The sequence below is a fragment of the Lygodium microphyllum genome, chromosome 19, assembly GCF_053477565.2.
Source record: "Lygodium microphyllum isolate KBCC chromosome 19, Lygodium_microphyllum_v1.1.10, whole genome shotgun sequence".
Taxonomy (NCBI): Eukaryota; Viridiplantae; Streptophyta; class Polypodiopsida; order Schizaeales; family Lygodiaceae; genus Lygodium; species Lygodium microphyllum.
The window spans coordinates 100,370,329-100,390,041 of NC_141153.1; the positions used below are offsets into that span (position 1 = coordinate 100,370,329).

Sequence of the window (19,713 nt, forward strand, 5' to 3'; positions counted from 1 at the left end):
GCAAGAAGCAATGGCCAAGTGTGGAGCTGAAGTAGATGAGTGCTCACAACCTGGAAAAAAATGATGCAATCTGCCCTGTTGGTGCTGAACTTGCTGCTGCTCCACATGGGCTGAAAAGGGGGTAATGGGGGGCTCAAGAAGGGCCTATCAAAGGCCTATGACAAGCCTCTTTGAGCCTTGATAAGTGTAAGGCACAATATGAGGGGAATAAGCTTCAAGGGTTTGAAGCTATGGCTGCCCTTGCTGTTTGCAACCTGTAGACTGAAATAAAACCCTGAAAGAATGATCAAATACCTCAGTATCAATGCCTTGAAGGTGCCTCAATAGGCCAGGAAGGTGCTCGGGAAGCCGGGGAGTGACGGGAGCTCGGGGAGATCGGATATGGCTGCCGGGATGGAGATCCAATGCGTGAAGCGAGTCGATGCGAAGGTCGGGAAGCACCGAGTCGAGCTCAAGCAAGAGAATGCCAAGCTCTGATACCAGTTGAAAGGTGAGAAGGATCGAAGCTTGCACGCGAGCTATGGCGGGAGAGCAAGAGCAAGAAAGAGAGAGACAAGAAATGGGAACTCCAACAGTCACAATGTGTGACCGGGCCTTCCTTTATTCAAACTGTCACTAAAAGAATAAAGAATAAAGTGACGTGACGGGCGCCCGCCACCTACAGTGTGCAGTGGCGGGTACTGTCAGTGTAGTAATACACGGGGCGGCACGGCGGAGGCGCCTTTACCCCCAACAATAAAGACTTGGCAGGCAACTTGAGCTTGCAACGAGACGCGCTATAGCTAGGGTGTTTAAAGAAGCCATTCGAATAGATGACCAGTTGAAGGAGAGGAGATCTAGGAACTCAAACCAAGAAGAGACCAACTCTAGAAGTTCGGAGAGAGCTTCAGCATCCAGTGAGCAATCAGGCATAAGTACCCGAGATAAGGGAAAGACCACGAACACCAACGAGGAATTAACTGACATGAAAATGGAAATAGCCAAGATATAGGAGATGCTAAGATGACCAACGCGCCCACACATCCAATGCATGTAGTGTGGTGGAAACCACTTGCCAGTCTAGTGTCAAGACCCCTGGTCATGACCTTGTGCTAATTGCGATAGCTTTGGTCATGATGTTGCGCATTGTAGATTGCCTAGAAGACTTCCATACTCACAACCATACGGTCAACCTTACCTAGCAAATAGGCTACAACAATTCTTCGGAAGGGGAGACCCATCGGCCCTTCCCGTGCCAAACAACGTTAAGCCGATTATTTCTAGAATAGACATAAATCCTACTGGAATACCTAGACCACCTGGTCCCTATGTGACCCATTCACTGAGCGACGCTCCAATCCACTACATGGAAGAGCTAAATGAGGAAGAGACTTACGTATACCCTTACGTCTTGCACGATGATGAGGGCAACATAGTCCTTATGGACTATCGACCAGTATCAGTGATGGCGTTAGGTAGGGGACGAGGCAGAGACCTAGGAGGGTAGACCCAAGAACCAATCATATGTTGGACTTGTGGTCACCCAGGACACATCTTATCATACTATCCTAAAAGGGAGCAACAAAATAGAGACAAGACTGACCTAAGGTGTCTTGAGTGTGGAATCACTCATCTCTTCATTGACTGTCCAAAGCGAAAACCATTCTCGAGTTTGGCTAATGTGCCATCTGTCCCATTGGGGCTATTCGGTGTCGAGAATCTCAATGGGGAGGCTACACCTATCCCATTGCATGTCATGACTCATGCACAAACGAAGCAAGCCGTCATATCACTGCCAGGTCCTAGCAAGCTTGATGCAACCTCGATAGGAAAGAAGAGCCGTAGGCGAAGGAAGAAGAGACCCGAAGCTAAATTCACGCTCAAAACTGAGAGTACCACAATGCTACATGCTGGAAAGAAAGTCACTGATGGTGATGCATCGACATCAGCCCCAAAGACAGTTGAAAAGGGAAGTGCTAAGGTCGAGGAGTACCCCAACCTGAAGTGCCAACTAGAGGCATCGCAATCCTTTGTTTTAATTAAACAGTCGGATTTGTCGAGATTGCTAGGTTCAATGTCACATTAGCTAACGGAATGAAAGTGAAGCCATTCGGAGTGCTAAAAAAACTGGCCAATGAAAATTGCAAGAGTCCAATTCTCAGTTGACTTTATAGGCATGAAGGGAGTGGACTATGATATCCTATTGGGCCGACAATGGATGTGCAATGCCAGAGTGATCGAAGATTGAGGGAATGGTCTCAGCTTCCTAGGCAATAGAATAGAAGCTGTAAGGGTAGAAATGGACTCCTGGAAGACTACACCTGTTGACCTTGATGCCATTTTTGCGATGCTTAAGGGTGATGCTTAGATCAAGAAATCCTACAGGCCCCTGACTAAGTATATCCCATGTCCTGAAGATGAGAGAGATTGGATGCATGTCCTTACTGCCATCGGCTTGCCGTTCTCAGACAATAAAGTACGAACAGGCTATTAAAATGATTGGCAAGCCCAAGGGTACACCCTCGATACCCGATATGCATGATGGCAAGAAATCTCCATAGAAGACCCAACCCTGTCACTTTCCAAGTGCCAAACAAGAAGAAGGAACTCCATGAGAGTTTAGAGTATTTGACCGAACAAGCTGATGAGAGCGAGATTCATCTAGGAAATTGAGCACACAGACTGGGTATCACCCATAGTCATTTTAATGAAGAAAAACAGAAAGATTAGAGTGTGCGTCAATTATAAGAAGGTGAAGGCTACCACTAAGAGGGACAACTATCCATTGCCGTACACTGAGCACATGCTTGAAAGAGTGGCGGGCAAAGAGGCCTACAGTTTTCTAGACAGCTTCTCTAGATAAAATCAAGTGTAGGTGCATCCTGACGATAGGCATAAGACTGCATTCACCACTGAGTGGGGTGTCTTTGCCTACATAGTCATACCCTTCGGGTTGACTAATGCTTTAGACATCTTTCAACGCCTTATGTGCACTATATTTAAAGACATCCTCAAGAAAGAGTTAGAAGTCTTTGTAGACGACTTGTGTGTTCACTCGACCTAGAGAGAGCACTTAGATAAACTCCAAGCAGTCTTTGAACGGTGTCGCCTATATCGTCTCTCTCTAAATCCCTTAAAGTGCCAGTTTTGGGTAAAACACAGATGCATCTTAGGGCACGTGGTGTCAAAGAACAACATTGGCACGGACTTTTCAAAATTCAAGGTCATTATTTATCTTCCATCCCAACCAACCATAGGGGAGTTCAATGCTTCCTATGTCATATAGGGTATTATTGGCAGTTTATGCTGAATTATGCATTGATTGCTAGACCTCTGTACAAATTGATGATTATATTCGAATGGACTAAAGAATGCCAATGCGCATATGAGGAATTGAAAAAGACTCTGACCACAATACAGATTCTATGAGCCCAGATTGGACCATTACCTTCCACGTGCATATTGATGCTTCAAAATTCACTGTGGGGGCAGTGTTGTGCCAACCTGGCAAACAGAATCTCGACTGTCCAGTGAGCTTTGGTAGCAGACAACTCACTGAAAATTGAGATGAACTACTTGACGGTAGAAAGAGAAGGTCTGGCCACGGTATTTGCCGTGAAAATTTTTTGGCATTATTTATTAGCCACACCTTTCACTTTCTTTGTGGACCATCAAGCCTTGCTATATTTAGTAAACAAACCTTGTGCTACAGGGTGCATAGCTTGATATGGAAGTGTGTTGATAGCCATCATCCAGGAGGCTGTAAAAGAAGCTCAGTAAGGAGAAGAAGGAGAGGATGAGACTCCATATAGGTCACCGATTAACCAGGAGAAAGAGCCATCGAGCGATAGGACAAAAACTGAGACAGGGAAGGAGGATCAGGAGGCTCAATCCAAAAGGAAAAAAAGCAAAGAAGCCCACTAAAAAGACAGCTCAGAAGAAGAAACATGATGAGGGTAGGAAGAAGGAAAAAAAAGATCTAGAGAGAGCCAAAAGGGAATCCCTAAAAGAGGCTAAAGAGAGGAAGAAGAAAGAGAAGGAAGATGTTGAAAAGCTGGCAGAAGAATCAAGGAAAACATAGAAAGAGTGAGAGAGAAGAGCTGTGAAAAAGGAGGCGGAGTTGAGGAGAAAGACATGGCCGAAGCAACTCACCGGTCCATAGAACAACTAAGCTGACTTGATGACCTAGGGGCTTTAAGTCCACCCAGGGATGAGGGGCCTGGCTCAAGCACTCATGTACCTGAAGTCATACCACTTGTGGTCATTGAAGGCAATGACAAGGCTCCCATCCATCCCATCCTGCCCCTCTTGGTGCCCACCAGTGAAGTAACCACTCTCACTCCAACCATCCCGACCTAGCGCCGATGTAAAAAATTTTGTGGCTTGGATATAGTACTTCATTAATAAGGAACTGGCCCAAGGAAAGAGTGTGGAGACTATGGCCACTGGGCAGAAAAGACCGGCCACAAATGCTGAGTCTAGGCAGGATCCAAAACGCCAAAAGGTAGAAGCTTCGACCACTCCAATCCCTACTACTATGATGCCACCATCAAACTATGATGAATATGTTGTTGAACTGTTCTCTCAGCTAGAGAAGGCAAATGAGGAAAGAAAGATAGCGGCGGCCGAGTTGGAAGTGGAAAAGGAGTCAGTGGCAACCTTCCAACTTGAAAAGACGAGGCAAATAGCTATGCAACAAAAGATCTTTGATCTAAAACAGAAAACTAAAGGCCAAAGATGACAAGGAGGAAAGATGGTGACAATGGCTCGAAGATGAAAATCAAGAGCTAGTGAAAATGCAAAGAGGATATAAACTTTTAATCATGCAACATGAGGATTTGGCAACAAAAACAAATCGGATCGAACGAGGCATGGAAGAGTTTACCATAAGGGAAGAAGGAAGCAAGAAGAGGAGAAACACCATAGAGAGATGGAAACCATGACCGAAAAGTTGAGCCTTGAAAGAAAAGAGCAGGGGAGAATGAGCAGGGAATCGAAAGACCAGGAGTAGAGACTCATGGCCCTGGTACAAAGACAAGGAGAAAGTATGGAGGAGATGAAAAAGAGAGCCGAAGAGTGGGCATGCCAAAATGAACAAAGAGTGAAGACCTTGGCGTGTCGCCTGGCTCTCATGGAAAAAAAGAAAGTCCTAGCAGAAAGCAGAACAGAGGTAGCCCAAGTGTGCTTCAATACTCAATAACGTGCTTTCCTGAATACTCTGATGGATTCCACTCACACAGAGGAAGGGGAGTCCCTTGAGGTGGTAAAGGAGTTGTTGGGGGTAAAGGTGCCTCCGCCTAGCTGCCCATGTATTACTACACTAAAAGTACCTGCCACTACATACTACAAGTGGCCGGCACCCATCACCCTCACTTTATTCTTTATTCTTTTAGTGACAATTTGAATAAAAGGAAGGCCCGATCACACATTGTGACTGTTGGAGTTCCCATTTGTGTCTCTCTCTCTTGTTGCTCTTGCTCTCCGCCATAGCTCACTTCCAAGCAAGCTTCGATCCTTCTCACCTTTCAACTGGTATCAGAGCAAGGCTTCCCAACTTCTTGACCTTGGTTCATGGCATTCTTAGCTCCATTCAAATACCTACAACATTGGGTCTCCTTCCCGGCAGCCATAGCCGACCTTCCCGAGCTCCCGTCACTCCCTGACTTTTGAAGCACCTTCTCAACCTATTGAGGCACCCTCAAGGCAATGGGCATTGCTACAGAGGTATTGAAGTGTTCTTTCAATGCTTTTATTCAATTCTCAGGTTGCAGTCAATCAAGGCAACCATAGCTTAAACCCTTGGAGCTTGTATCTTGCTTCCTCTTGCATTTGGGCACTTGAGGCTTGTTGTGTGCCTCCTTGGGCACCCCCTGGAGCCTCTAATCATTACCATTAAGTCCTCGTAGGTGTACAGTAGTAGAAGCATACATCAACAAATTTGTGCCATTTTTTTGGTTGATCTGGATAGCATAACATAGTAGCACACCTACTCCTCAGTGATGGCTATGTCATGCTTCTTCGGGCTTGGCAATGCACTTGGCAATAGTCTCTAACATGTGTTGAAGCCTCCTTGATCATTGGCATCGGATTTGGGTCTGATCTCTACATTCCAGGACTGTTTACAACAGTCCCATAGTCATGTTATGCTGAAGTAACATTGGCATCTAATGCTATGCTTGTTTGGGCACTTCTACTTAACCGGTTTGGTACCTATTGATGCTCGATTGTTTGGGGGATGCAAGGCACATGTTATGCCATCATTTTGGACTGATTTTCTTACTAAAAATACTCAATTTTGAATAGTAAATCACTATTGAAAAACAATGGGCTGAGCCTATTACTTCATGTTTGGTTATGCCTATTGGTTTCGGGCTATGTCTTTGGGATATGCAATGAAGTATTGACCTTCGGAGTACAACATCAAGCTTGTCTTTGGTTCTGGATCTTCATTTGAGCTTGAGCTTGACTTTGAAATTCATTTGATGCTCCGTCTTGGATGTACATATGACACGCATGTTACCTATGTCTAACTAGTCTTGACATGCTTGGCCTATGCCACTACTATATGCTAGTTACATTGTTTGGAGCCGATTGCTACTAGTGCCTTTTCTCGGCTTACATCTAGATTCCCAGAACTTACTTGGGATATTTCTTGGCTTGCCAGAGTTGTATTTGGGATACAGTTGATGTCTATGGATTCTCTAATTCGAGGCTACATAGCCTATATGCTCATGATGTCTTATTGATGTCTGGTCTTGGATCTTTCGTCACTGCTACTCTCATATGCCTTTCTTGAGCTTCTTGGCTTGATCTGTATGGCTTTTGTGCCAGTGGGAGCATCTTTGGATGCTTGACAGACATTGAGCAAGTGGTTTATGCTATTGAGCTTTGAGTCTTCTGAGACTAGGATCTTTTTCACTTGGATGTTGCATGGTTGATATGTCATGGTCCGCATAAATGTACTTGGGCTCATTTGGGCTATGCACTCTCACTGAGCATACACCTCTTTGTGTTAGGTCTTGCCAGTGTTGTGTACATTTTTCCCTATTACACAGGGGGTGTGTCGGCTTACTGATGGATTCGTTTGACATGCTTGGGTGTTTGCTCGATGTTCATATGACTATCATATGTTGATTTATGCCCACTTGATGCTGGTTATGCTTTGTCAGTCAATGGTTGACTTGGTGTATTGATTTTGTCTACAATTTGCTCTCATTGTACCTCGCTATAATTTATTATAGCAAGCAGTTATGCATGGAATAATGTGGAATTTTCATGTTGAATCATCCTGATTTTATGTACTTTTGATTGTACTTGGTGGGCAGCATCATTAGCTATCAGTTCTTGGTCATTTTGCCTTAGTTTTGGTGGTATTTTGGCTATTTATAGCAAAAAACAACAAGCAGTTTTTAACTGTCTGCACTGTTTTGGACTGCATTATGGATTCTTCTTCCACTAACAGTGCTATCTTCAATATCATTAAGCTTGATGGTACGAATTATGCCTATTGGAGGAGCCAAGTTTGGCAGGTATTGGTACAGAAATCACAGATAAAGCCACTAAGGATGCATGGCGAGCAGCTTGAAACTATGTTTGATGACGAATGGGATGAGCTTGATGAGTAATGCAAGTCCACCCTCATCTTGTCTCTCATTGAACAAGTGCATTACAATGTGGTTGAGGAAGCACAGAAAGCTTGGCAGCTTTGGGATAAAATTAAGAACCTCTATGACAAGAAAAGTCCAGCAAGTCAGATGTATTGGTTGAAGCAACTTATGGATGTACGCATGAAGGAGAATATGACAATGTTTGCTCATTTGAGCCAGTTCCATGCTATTCTCAAGAACTTGACTTCGCAGGGTATTACCTTTAATGATGAGGTAACTCCATTATTTTTGCTTGGGACTCTAAGTGAGTCATGGGATATATTCCGCACTGCCTTATGTGCTCATGCTACTCTTTTGAACTTGCCTGATGTAGAGAGTGCTCTTCCGTAGGAATAGATCAACCGTAAGAACTTGGATGTCTCTCGTGTGTGTCGCATGCTTTGATTGTTAGAGGTAGAGATGGTAATGGCAAGAATGACCTTGGGAATGGCCGTGGCAGAGACTCGTAGAAGTCTAGGTCTAGGTCACGTGGTAAGTCACGTAGCAAGTCTCGCGGGAGAAATGCTAATGTGACATGTCATCATTGCAGCAAGAAGGGGCATATATGCCCACAGTGTCATGAGTTGTGCAATGAGAAGCGCAAAGAGAAGGGGAAATACAAAGTACAGGAAAAGTCCTTTGATCGCAACATTATACCTACAAAATCTAGTGTGAAAAGATTGATGACTTTGATGGGGAGTACATACTTGCAGCTAGTTCTTGTGATGCTACATCGTTGATCGATATTCACTCTATGTATACGCAGTGCTGGCTTTTGGATTCTAGTGCTTCATTTCATGTTACACCATGCTGTGAGTGGTTTCACTCCTACCACACTATCTCTAGTTCAGTTCGCTTGGGTGATGATAAGTCACTTGCTATTATTGGCATTAGGGATGTACGGCTGCAGTTCTCTAATGGCAGTACTTTTTTGTTACAGGATGTACGTTATGTACCTACGCTTACACACAGTCGTATGTCTGCATGGTAGCTTGATGATGATGGGTTTCATTTTTCATTTCGGGATTCTGCCTAGAAGATCACCCATGGTAGACTTGTGCTCGCTAGAGGTGCCAAAGCTGGCAACCTCTATCCTCTTGTAGTTGATGGGTCCTCTGTCGACCATGTTTTGTCAACGGGTTCCATCCCACATATATCTCTTTGGCATGCCCATTTGGACCATATGTCCTTGAAAGGAATGAAAATGCTTTCTAGTTTGCAGTACTTACCGCCCCCCTTGACTACACATGTTTTGATTCATGTGAGCGCTTTATGGCAGACAGGCAGACTAGGAATACACATAATAAGTTTGGTAGGACATGCATGAGTGAGCCCCTGGCATTGGTACATTCGAATGTCTGTGGGCCCATACCTTGTCAGTCTATGGGTGGTGCAAAGTATTTTGTGACATTCATTGACGATTTTTCATATAAAGTCTGGGCTTACCCCATTAAGCTTAAGTCAGAAGTCTTGGCTACGTTTCAGAGATGGCTTGCATTGATTGAGAACTAGATTGGGCATAGGATGAAATGCCTTAGGACTAACAATGGGGGAGAATATGTGTCACGTGCTTTTGAGCAACTATGTGTTGACGAGAGGGGTATTAAGCATCAGTTGACCGTCCCCCCATACCCCACCCCAGAATGGTTTGGCTGAGTGGATGAATAGAACTGTCCGGGAGCGTCTACACAGTATACTTAGCCATGTAGCCACAGATCTTTTGGGCTGAGGCAGTTAGTACAGTTGTGCATGTCATAAATAGATCACCTTCAAGTGGTTTGGATTTCCAAGTTGCAGAGAAGGTATGGACTAGGAAACCTCCATCTTATGCATATCTACGTGTCTTTGGATGTGAGGCATTCTGCCATGTGCCCAAAGACAATCATACTAAGTTGGATCCTAAGAGTGTTAAATGCATTTTCTTTGGCTATGGGGATGTAGGCGAGATGGGTTACTACCTCTGGGATCCGCAAGCATGGAAAGTCATCCGTAGCCATGATGTAGTCTTTCATGAAGACAAGATGCATAGGTAGCCTGAGAAGGTGGTAGAGATATGCAGGGTTATATTCCAGGAGCAGCCACGTACTCCTGCACAGCCAATTGGACAACCTGCAACAACAGTCAGTACACATGGCCAGGGTGTTGACTCGGCCGCAAAGCCTGCTATGAGATAGTCTACTAGAGATAGACGTCCACCTGATAGATTTGAGCCCTCGATGCATTATATCTTGGTTACAGATGTAGGAGAGCCTCTCACCTATGATGAGGCTATATGCATGGGTGACAGTTACTCCTGGGAGAGGGCTATGCAGTCTGAGATAGACTCCTTGCACAAGAATATTGCTTGGGATTTGGTTGCATTGCCTCATGGCAAGAAGACTTTGCCATGCAAATGGGTGTGCAAGATGAAAAGTACCCCTGGACATCCCAAGCAAGCTTATAAGGTAAGACTTGTTGCTAAGGGTTTCAAATAGGAGCATGGAGTTGACTTTGATGAAGTTTTTTCTCATGTGGTCAAGATGACCACCCTACACTTGGTTTTGGCCTTAGTCGCGCAACTTGACTTGGACATGTATAAGATGGATGTCAAGACTGCATTCTTGCATGGGGATTTGCATGATGAGATTTACATGGAGTAGCCTAAGGGCTTTGCAGAACCTGGCAGGGCGCACCTAGTGTGCAAATTGAAGAAAAGTCTCTATGGCTTAAAGCAAGCACCTAGGGAGTGGTATCATAAGTTTGATGCCTTTATGCAATCACAGGCTACAGCAAGAGTGCTATGGATCCGTGTCTTTACACGAACAAAGCCCGTGATGGCTCATTGCTTATTTTAGTACTTTATGTGGATGATATGATGATCGCAATGAAAGCTCATGCTGAGCTGGATGCTCTTAAATCTCAACTAAAGAAGAGCTTTGAGATGAAGGGTTTGGGACAGGCCTCTCACATTCTTGGTATGTGCACTAACCACGACATGCATTAGGGATTACTCTACCTCTCCCAGAGGGAGTACATTCATAAAGTCCTTGAGCGTTTCCACATGCAGGACGTAAAGCCTATTGGCTGTCCATTACCTTCTTATGTGAAGGTTTCACAAGTCGATTGTCCGCAGAGACAGATGAGCATAGGGTCGAGACCACCAAGATTCGTTATGCATCGGTTGTGGGCAGTAGTTTGATGTATGCCATGATAGCCATTCATCCAAATATTGCCTTTGCAGTTGGTGTTGTGGCACACTATATGGCTACAACTTGCAAGAAACATTAGGATGTCGTGAAGGGTATCATGAGTTACCTGAAAGGTAAAGTATATATGTGTATTTGCTATGGCTGCCACGATACTGGAGTTGTGGGATACACAGATTCTGATTATGCAAGACATGCAGATAGTAAGCAGCCCACTTCTGGCTATGTATTCACCTATGTTGGAGGTGCTATCTTTTGGATGTCCAAGGTTCAGAAGTGTACGGCTCTCTCTACCACTAAGGCCGAGTATGTTGCAGCCACTGAGGCTTGCAAGGAGGCCATATGGTTGCGCCATTTGGTTCATGACCTTGGGATTGATACTATACCTACGCTGCATTTGGATTCTATGAGTGCTATTCAGCTAGCCAAGAATCTGGTCTTCCATTGGAAGACAAAACACATTGAGGTGAGGTATCACTTCATAAGTGGGGTCGTGGAGGACAAGTCTATTGACCTTGTCAAGATCTCCACTAACAAAAATCATGTAGATCGGCTCACGAAAAGCCTCACTACTGAGCACTTTGCCTTCCTTAGGAGATTGATGGTGGGTGTTGGATGAGATGACATTTTTTCTCATCGTGTTGTACGTGTGTACATTGTACTTTTTTTTTTCACTCCTCACTAGGGCAGATTCGCCTTTAAGTGGGAGGTTGTTGGGGGTAAAGGCGCCTCCGCCTAGCCGCCTACGTATTACTACACTGATAGTACTCGCTAGTGCACACTGTAGGTGGCGGGCACATGCCACTGTCACTTTATTCTTTATTCTTTTAGTGACAGTTTGAATAAAAGGAAGGCTTGGTCACACATTGTGACTATTGGAGTTCCTATTTGTGTCTCTCTCTCTTCTTGCTCTTGGTCTCCGCCATAGCTCACTTCCAAGCAAGCTTCGATCCTTCTCACCTTTCAGAAGGTGAGCATAGCATGCAAAGCTCTACAAATAGGGCTACACATGCCACCACAACCCGTTGTAGTTGGGTTGGGCCTTGATGAACAATGCAAGTACCTATTGTTGGATGGCCTAACCCCCCAGGAGATTAATGCACTGGGGTTTGTAGAGGAGGTATAGCAAGAAGATCGCCAAAGGGGTGAAGCTGAACTACAATTTGACATGGGCAGATTTGAAGAAGAAGTGATCCCGCAACCCTCTTCACCCCACTTTGAAGAACAACAGCAGTCATCAACAGACACATCCACCGAAAGAAAAACCGCCCTGAGGGAAAAGAGAAAGAAAATGGTGGAAGAAGCTAGACAAAGATTGAGGGCCAAACCTATGGCACAGCAGTCCGCACCTCTTCCACCATGGCCAAGTGACTTGTTGGCCAGCTTCCATGTAGAACTCGTAGTCTAGGAGAGACAAGAATAGGAAAAAGGACCTTGCCGCAAGAGCTGATCATGTAAAAAGGGGTGGGTGCCCATGGAATTTTAGGGCTTGTATATTGACTTTTAGGGTATAATGAGTCTTTTAGGGTATAATGAGTCTTGTAAATCCTCTCTTTTGATGCTTCTCCATAGACCTTAAGTTGTGCTCTCTCAAGCTTCCTCTTCTCTAAGCTTCATACTTACATTCCTACAATCCTAAATCCATTAGTGTTGATTATGACTTATTGCCCTTATATATAATCATCTCTATCATAGTTTATATCTATATAAAATTAAGGTGAGTGTGATTGTCTCTATGATAATTATGCATAAAACAAGAAGTTACTTTTGCATGAAAACACATATCATGCAAAGTTTGTGACCAAGGACAATTTCTTGCTCTAGTATAAATAGTATCTTCATATTCCTATGTTCCCATTTGCAAGTGGATCTAATTACTTAATGTTTATTGGCTCTAGATGGCTTAGAATGGATGTAAAAGCTCACCTATTTAATAACATGTCTGAAAAGCTCACTTAAGCAAGCTTGCCAAAAAATGCACTCCATATTTGTATGCAAAAACAATATTAAAGGAAAAAAATGATTTAAAAAATGCATTCCATATTTGTATGCAAAAAATAAAAATGAAAAAACCCAAAACTAAATAATATTTTACAAACTATGCATTAAAAAATTATAGGTGTTTAAATACAAAGGACATACATATCATTGAGCTTTGCATTGTGCACAAGGGACAAAGCTTTGAATAGGGTATGTATACTAGCATATTTACTAGCATAGTTAATTACATGTCTATAGTTTTCTCACACTATTACACTCACTTGTAAACATTTTTTATTGTAACAGCATTTTGTGTCAATTATTATAATAACGCTTGTGTAGAATGCTCCGCATAGATTGGTCCTATAACTAATCTAAACTTAAAAATCCGAATTGAAATATAGCATAGTATTAAGACAAATAAAAACTAGTTTACATATTGTAAAACCAAAGAAAAAGAAAAAGAAAAATATATTTCTACACAAGCTCTCAACTTGCTTCCTCTTAGTTGTTTCCTACTTTCTCTCTTAGAGAGCTGAAGAGGAAATCGAAAAGAAGCAAAAGAAAATAAGATAAAAAAGAGGAGGAGAAGAATAATAAAAGTAACTTACCTTCTTCTGTGTAGATAAGAAGTGTAAAAAATAAAATATGCTTTCTCCATGATAACTCTCAACCATGGCATCTCTCACATGGAAGCTCTTGGGCCTCATCTTGTGTCTTACTTATCAACCACTTTTTCTGTTAGTCCTCCTTTAGCATTGCATGTCTTGAAATGAGACTTAAAAATAAAATAAAGTGATGGTAGGGTTGAATATTTCTTCATGTTTTAAGCACATTTATATGCATGTTTAATAGTACATTAGGTTTTGAGTTTTTCATGTGTCTACCTACATGTTTGTATTAGCATTAAAAGTCCACGATGTCGACAATTGTACATGCAATGTTGGATGCACTCTTGAATGTGTATCTAGCAATTACTTCAATGGTTTGATTCTACCAATATAGTGTCTAATGCACACATGTTTTTTGTATTAATGGCTAGTTTTATGAGTCTTTTATGTATACCATAGGGGTGTCCACTATCGCCTCTCTAATTTACACTAGTGTACGGATCCCTACTAAGAAATGTTGACTCATCGATCCAAAAGAAGGCCTTGGAGGCTCCTTGGAGAGAATGCCATTATCAAGTGCTTCTATGTTCACCATAGAAGTGTTTTGCAAATGATAATCCAAACATAATTAGTGAGGATGAAGGCAACGCCTCAAATTAATTATTCCAAGTTCATCAGTATTTGCATGAAGTGCATAGCTCCATCATTAGCCAAAATAGAGGTGCTTAGGCTTCACCATAGTAATGATGATAATGTGCTCTCAAAATTCTAGGTTAAGGAAATTGACTAGAAAGGGTGATAAGATACCTTGGACATCCAAGGATTAGTTTGACATGTAGGCAAAGGTTGATTTTTTGAAAGAGAAGATTGAAGGTAAGCTCAAGCATTGGGGTGGACTACCCTTATCATTGCTCGGTAAGATATGTTAAAGCATGTTCTTCAATTTGTGAATGTGTTTATGCCTCTTATTTCCCTTTCTATAAATTTGCATGAGAAAGAATTGAGAGTTAGTTCAAAGTGCTTGTGTGGCACAAGAGAAGTTGAGAAGGCTTGGCATTGTATTAGTTGGAATCAAATCACTTCTAGCTAGGAGTATGGTGGGCCATGCTCCAAAAGTTGACCAAGAGAGCTAAACTTTTTGGGTGCAAACTATTATGTAAATTGGACTCCTCCAATCTTGGGCTAGTCTACTTCAATTTTGGATTGAAATATCTCATGTGTCAACTCGGCCAATGGTTCATGGTTAGTTGGTAGGATAGGAACATGTCTATGCCCTATGAAATAGAAATTAAGCAATCAAGGGCGGTTGATAACATCATCAATGCTTGGATTAAGTGAATCTCTAAGATGGAATGGGAAGCCATCCAACCAAAGTTGATCTAACCAAAGGTGATGCAATTTTATTGTTGTCGATCTAAGGCAACCATCTTTCAATCAAAGAAGTCCATCATTATTTCATGCCAATCCAAAGTTATCCTAATCCATTGTTAGCAAGGGTATCACAATATGGAAGGGTTGATGGCCTACGTCATCGTTGCTTACTATCATGTTCAGGCTTAAGTTTTACATTGTAAATAACATTCCTCTTCCAAAAGTAAAGCAAAAGTCAAATGTTAAGGGTATAGGGTGGATGCGTGCCATTTGGGAAGTCTAGATGAGAATGGATCCACCAAGTAGTCTCTAAAGTTTGGATAACTATACCCTTTTCTAGGATTAGTTACTTTTCTTTGTGAAATATGGCTCTCAAGAAACTTCCCATAGGTGATACGTTGGTTGATACTATGTGTGATATATTTTCTAAAGTAAGAGAGAATGGTGTTTCATCATTGTGGAAACTAGGAACTCTAAGGCCCTTTGAAAAAAATGTAAAAGTGGTGGGTCACTTCAAGCCTGCATGACATAATTACATGGAAACCAACTTTATTGGGTGCTAAGAAACGAACTAGGCGCTCCGTGCCTAGACTCGCCCTTCGCACCAGGGCGGGCGCAATTTTCGCGACGAGGGCGGGTGTTGGACACGTGGCACCCACCCCCGCGTTTCTTTGTGGGGAGGTTGAGGATTGCCACATGACACCCGCCCCCAACCTCCCCTTAACTAATAGTAAAGATGAGGCTGAGGCTTTATTTTGTTCTAGAATGAAATAAGTTTCATCCTTATGGCCACCTAGGATGCCAAGAACGAGGTATGAAAAAAAGTAGATGGTACTCGATGAACCACACAAAAACCATTTCACCAAGTCTTAACCCTACAAATCATTTAACCAAGTTAACCCTACAAATTGTTTCTTCAAGTGGCGAATCTCCTTATTTTAACTTCCATGTCAAAAATACATCTCTCTTATTTAATAGTTCCCTTGCCAATATTACGAACCATGGTTGACATTAGACGTGAACTTTAGAGATTCTACATATTGCTTCCCTTTAAATCTAAAAACACAAGCGCCAGATAAAACAACAAAGGAGCGAAGGTCAAAGATGAAACTTGCATAGCAGATTTTAGGATTAGGACTTTCTAGTCTGCCTTAATTACATCATGCATCCCAAATCATTCATTGGCCGCCTCAGCTACATCATACATCCAAATTGAAACATTCTCAACTACCAAGCGGCAAGGGTGCGAGGGTTTACAAGCGTTATACAATATGTGAACACTTGCGGGCTGCCCATACTATTGGCTGCATCATGCGGATACCGATTGAAGAATCCTCGGCACGATGTTGTGGAGGTTTCTACCTAAGAATTCTACGATGGTGCAAGGTGTAATCTTTATTTAAAGTTGGTAGCACTACGGTGAAACTTCCAAAGTGGAAGTTAAGCTACTGATCAGATTCCGGTAACTACCCATAGTACGATATGCAAAGTATTTTGTTGATACCGCGTGCAAGTCGTTGTATTGCTTCACGAGGATTTACCAGGTCGAACTTTGGTTACATCTAAAGGAAGCCAAGAAACGCAAGCTGTACGATGGGTTGGAACAATCGAGAATTAATAATATGTTTCTAGCAATCATTTCAACAGTTTCAGACAAAAAAGGGTCTGTGACATGCTTGCTCATTTCTATTATCCGCTCAAAATTGTACAGTTAACAATCGCCGATTCTCAGCTGCTGGAGTATACTACACGACCGCACCCTTAACATTCAGGGTGGCCAAGCCACCTAACTCAGTATTCTATATGTTTCCCCACACAAAAAAAAGAGCCAAAAAACGGCGAGCTGCTGTGGTTTCCTCGAAGAAGTGCGTCTGGCTACGGCTATGGCTATTGGATAGTCTATTTAGCAGTAGTATATTCCCTACAAGGGATGGCAGTATGCGCCCAGGGAGTGATCTGCAAAACTGTTTCCTATTTTTGGACAAAGGAGGATCGCTTCGCTATTTAACTTGACGTAGAAGCATATTACCGGCAGGTGACCGTGGGGCGCGGCCATCAGTTGGCCTTCCGAGCGGTGGGGCATGCCAGGAGGGGCTGCTTCATCTCGCAGGAGAGCTTGAGGACTTCGGAGAGGTCCACCGGCACCTGCGGGTGGGGCGACCAGGAGAACCGGTGCAGGAGGCGAGCCGTCCACAGCTGCACGGTGGCGTACCCGAGGGCCCTGCCCGGGCACACGCGCCGCCCCGCCCCGAACGGCGCCAACCTCAGGTCGTTGCCCCGCACGTCCACGTCAGCCGCTAGGAACCTCTCGGGCTTGAACTTCTCCGGCTCCTCCCAGATCGTCGGATCGTGCGTGATAGCCCACATGTTCACCATAGCTGTCGTCCCTGCGGGAATGTGGTGGCCCGCCACGTGTACGTCCTCGATGGCCAGCCTGGCCCACGACAGGAGCGGGCCCGGGGGGTGCATGCGCAGGACCTCCTTGATCACGGCCTGCATGTAGGTGAGCTTGGGGAGGTCGACCTCGCGTACAGTGTCTGAATCGCCAACCACGCCGTCGATCTCCTCCTGGATGCGCCTCTGCGCCTCTGGGTGCAGAACGAGCTCTGCCAGAATCCATTCTGTGAGGATGGCGGTCGTGTCGGTACCACGGAAGATCATCTCCTGCACAACAGTAAGAAAGACGCACTAAGCAAAGCTGTCCGGATTCATATAAATACATTGACGGAGGGTCTTTTGCTCTACTACAAGCATTATAGTAATAGCCTGAGAAATCCTACTCGTGATTCACTCATAGCTTACTAAATGTCCCTCGACTTTAGGCACACACGTAACTAACCTAAAAGAGGATAGCACAGGGCTGAACAAAACCTCATTAACAGACAACCAATGTGGCTTCGCAAAACCGCCAATCGTGATTCAGTTAACGGAATTGGGCCAGCATACAACCAATATAGTTTCACTCAACCACTACTCGTAATAAAGCAAACACAAGATATAACACAATTCATTAGCTCGTGAATTACTCACCCACAGGACAGCTATCATATCCAAATCGGACAGCCTTTCCGACTCTCCTAGAGATAGTAGAACATCGACGAAGTCCTTGCAACCGTCCTCTGCTGCGGGAGCTTGCCGGTGCTCGTCGATGATGGACTGCACAAACGTCTTGACGCGTCCGACGAGAGACTCGCAGCGCTGCGTGATGCATTGGCTATCGAAGAAGCTCAAATACCACGGAAGATGGTCAGACCAGTTGAAGGCTCCAAGGAGATCGAAGCCTTCGCGGATCATGCCCTGAAGCAAGTCCGCTTCGTGGCAGCCGGCGCCGAAGTCATAGGTGCGGCCGAAGACGGACCCCATAATGTTATTGACGGAGGCGCGCTGGAGGAACGGGCGGGGAGAGACGGCACCGTCAGAGGACGCGGCGACCACGATGGAGCTGAGCATGAGGGAGGTTTGGCGCTGGCGGAGGGGCTCGTGGGAGGCAATACGGCGGGGGGAGAAGAGGTGGGTGGCGGCGATGCGGCGGAGGCTGCGCCAGTAGGCGCCGTAGGGGGCGAAGCCGATGGCGCGGTGGAACATGAGCTGGCGCGCCGACTGCTTGATGGGGCGGTCCGCGAACGCCGAGCTGTTCAGGAGCTCCCGCGCTACGTCAGGCGCGCACGTCAACACGGCGCGCGTATTGCCGAGACTGAAGGCCATCAGAGCGCGCGCAGAGCAGCTGGCGGCCAGCTCGGCCAGGCGCACGTGAGGGCGCGGCCCGCCCATGTCCAGCAGGCTCCCCACGATGGGCCAGCCCCGCGGCCCTGGGATGTGGTCGGGCCCATTTCTCGCGCTCTTCTGCTGCATGGCGCGGCCCCAGGCGTGACCGCCCGGCGCGGCCCAGTACATTAGCGCAGTCGTCGTGCATATGAGCAGCGCCGCGGTCAGAAGTAGAGGGACAGACGAGAGCACATGGCCGGCTGCGGGAAAGGAAGAGACGACCGGCGCATAGGCCAGGAATGGCAGCGACAGCGACCACCATGCCGCCCCTTCAGAGCGTATCACCGCTGGCATGGTTGAGGTGGAGACCTGAGCTGCAGTTCCATCCATGGCCGCCGTTCCACAGACAACCGAGTAGAGCAGCTGCAACAAACATACCGATATCTTGGACAATACAGCAGTTGAAGAAGCCATGGTTTGAGGATAATCCAATCAGAACTTTAACCCCGCTTAGTGTGATATTATTGCTGAAAGATGGAGACGGAAAAACAGTTGAGAGAGAGAGAGTGTGTGTGTGTGTGTGTGTGTGTGTGTGTGTGTGTGTGTGTGTGTGTGTGAGAGTGTGAATGCGTGAGTAGATATGCTTTGCTGCGGGGAATAGACAGTTTGTTTCAAGAGTTCGCAGCTGCAGCTCTTTTAAAGGGCCCCATTCCTGTCACGTGCCCTAGCAAGCTAAAGAGTATATATTTATTGCCGATATTAATGATGCGTTATGCCACTATCTCAAAAGAGAGTCTAGAGAGAGAGAGAGAGAGAGAGAGCCTAGACTCTAGAGGGGACTCCAGAGAGAGGGAGAGATCTGAGAGAGGTTCTAACTTCCTTTGTAAAGCAGCGAGGTTCTATTGTTTGCAAAACTTGTGGGCTGGCAAACATGTTGGGGCCCCTATATGGGACAAACATGGAGACCACATTTGGACCTTGGGCGCCCAACATCCTGTGTTGGTAACTTGGGTGTCGCTCAAACAGCTCCCCAACATTGTTCATTCTTGTTTTTTTCAGCAATTCCTCTTGCCTTCTAAAGCCATGTCCTAAGGCTCCCCTCCCCCCTTCTAAACAATTAAATTTATCTTTTCACTAGTTAAGGTTGCACACAAACCTTCCAACCTCCAATTGCTTTTGTAAGATAAAAGATTAAGTTACAACTATGTCTAGAACATGTTTCCTACATAAGCTTAC

The 19,713-nt window shown here is 44.8% G+C and overlaps 1 protein-coding gene across 1 annotated transcript; it reads right to left on the reverse strand.

Moving 5' to 3' along the window:
- Positions 1-16,449: 16,449 nt before the first annotated feature.
- On the reverse strand, positions 16,450-19,066 carry LOC148020204 (cytochrome P450 78A4-like). The gene is made up of 2 exons (XM_087700927.1): positions 17,803-19,066; positions 16,450-17,436 (listed from the first exon to the last, which is right to left on the reverse strand). Exons 1-2 carry the CDS (start codon positions 18,949-18,951, stop codon positions 16,828-16,830), a joined length of 1,758 nt encoding a protein of 585 aa, XP_087557053.1. The 5' UTR covers positions 18,952-19,066; the 3' UTR covers positions 16,450-16,827.
- Positions 19,067-19,713: the final 647 nt, after the last annotated feature.

Bases quoted from the DNA above. Each gene is read 5' to 3' on its own strand.
- LOC148020204 (XM_087700927.1), bottom strand. From the start codon at position 18,951: ATGGCTTCTTCAACTGCTGTATTGTCCAAGATATCGGTATGTTTGTTG. The intron at 17,437-17,802 runs GTGAGTAATTCA...ACTGTTGTGCAG, and splicing joins ATATGATAGCTGTCCTGTGG to GAGATGATCTTCCGTGGTAC.